This window comes from Solanum verrucosum, unplaced genomic scaffold (assembly GCF_900185275.1).
Source record: "Solanum verrucosum unplaced genomic scaffold, falcon-dt-bn FXZP01000207.1, whole genome shotgun sequence".
NCBI classification, from domain to species: domain Eukaryota; kingdom Viridiplantae; phylum Streptophyta; class Magnoliopsida; order Solanales; family Solanaceae; genus Solanum; species Solanum verrucosum.
Window position 1 is genome coordinate 2,848,186 of NW_026019996.1, and position 1,493 is coordinate 2,849,678.

Genomic DNA, 1,493 nt, shown 5'->3' on the forward strand with positions numbered 1-1,493 from the left:
TAATAACTAATCATTCATGATTCATCTTAATGCGGCCTTACTTTAATTAATACATACAGGGTGATCCACTAAAATTGGCTAGACATCCTCACAATTAAAACGTCAGTCGGTGGGGCCCAACAAATTCTGTCCCCACGCAAAGAAAAACGAGAACATTCAACCATACATAAGTTCATGCACTGAATGGCGCGTGAAATGTACTCACCCTTGTAAGTTCCCAAAAACACCCTCTTACCCTTGATAATTTCACTAATACCCTTGAATCCTTCCTATATAATCCTTCTCTACCTTCTTCCCCTTTCAATCCAATCTAATCTAATCTAATCATCATCCCATTATTAGTTGGTACATAAATAGTGTATTCTATTCTCTCTGGAACTGGCTAATAATTCTCAGGAAATTCTGGAAGAAACCAGAAATAAAGGGGTGGTGCTCGCCCTATATGAAGCTTTGAGCTCACGTGACGTTGATAAGGTCCAGAAACTTCTGGCCTCTGACCTTGAGTGGTGGTTCCATGGTCCACCTTCACATCAATTTTTGATGCGCATCCTAACTGGTACTGCCAACTCGGACCACTATTTTTTCAAATTCATTCCTCAGAGTATTGACGCCTTTGGATCTACTGTCCTTGTCGAAGGCTGCGATCCTGATCGTTCTATTACTTGGGTTCACGCTTGGACTGTTAATGATGGGATAATTACTCAGGTTAGAGAGTATTTCAATACCTCTCTCACAGTCACTCGACTTGACAATAATAATAATTCCCCTTCATCGGATTTGTCTTCCATTGCTCCTTCACGGCATTGCCCTTCTCTTTGGGAGAGTAGTCTACCTAATCGGGTCGGTAAGTCGGTTCCGGGTCTTGTTCTGGCTCTCTGAGTTCCGCGAGGATGTAAGTTTAACGATTGATTTGGGGGTTTGCTTTGCTTTGGGTTGTTTTGTTTTTATTTTATTATCTGCAATTTTAATTTGCGACCATGATGAATGGTTATGGTGTTGTAATATATTATTATGTGATACGGTGTATTTGGTTTGCAATAAATGCACTTCTTGGTTTATTAAGAGGCATTTATTTCATGTGTTAGATTTTACTTATGCAAGCTCTCGACTAGTTTTGAAAAGTCACAAAAGTAACCCTGTTGTATCTTAAAAGAACAAATTTAGATCTTTAATTAAAAATGAATAAGTATTTAATATTTTATATCACAACTCTCTTGTTTGTATTTACCTGAGTTTTTTCTTTACTGGAAACACACATTGAAATTGATGGATGCAATTTGCTAAAGCTAAAGAAGTAGGTGCAGGAGACAGGAAATACTTTGCTTTTGGGTGTAGCCAAAGAATAATTCAACGGGATTAAAAATATCAGAAAAAAGCGACTTATCACCTTATTAGTGTACATTTAGTAGGATATCAAGAAACTTATCAGCCATACATTGTGTTTATTGGATGGATAAGTGGAAACCCCCCCCCCCCCCCCAACCCCACCCCTT

The 1,493-nt window shown here is 38.4% G+C and overlaps 1 protein-coding gene across 1 annotated transcript; it reads left to right on the plus strand.

Moving 5' to 3' along the window:
* The first annotated feature begins 365 nt into the window (after positions 1 to 365).
* On the plus strand, positions 366 to 1,062 carry LOC125819278 (wound-induced protein 1). Its single transcript, XM_049498746.1, has one exon. It carries the CDS (start codon positions 541 to 543, stop codon positions 877 to 879), a length of 339 nt encoding a protein of 112 aa, XP_049354703.1. The 5' UTR covers positions 366 to 540; the 3' UTR covers positions 880 to 1,062.
* The last annotated feature ends 431 nt before the right edge of the window (positions 1,063 to 1,493 follow it).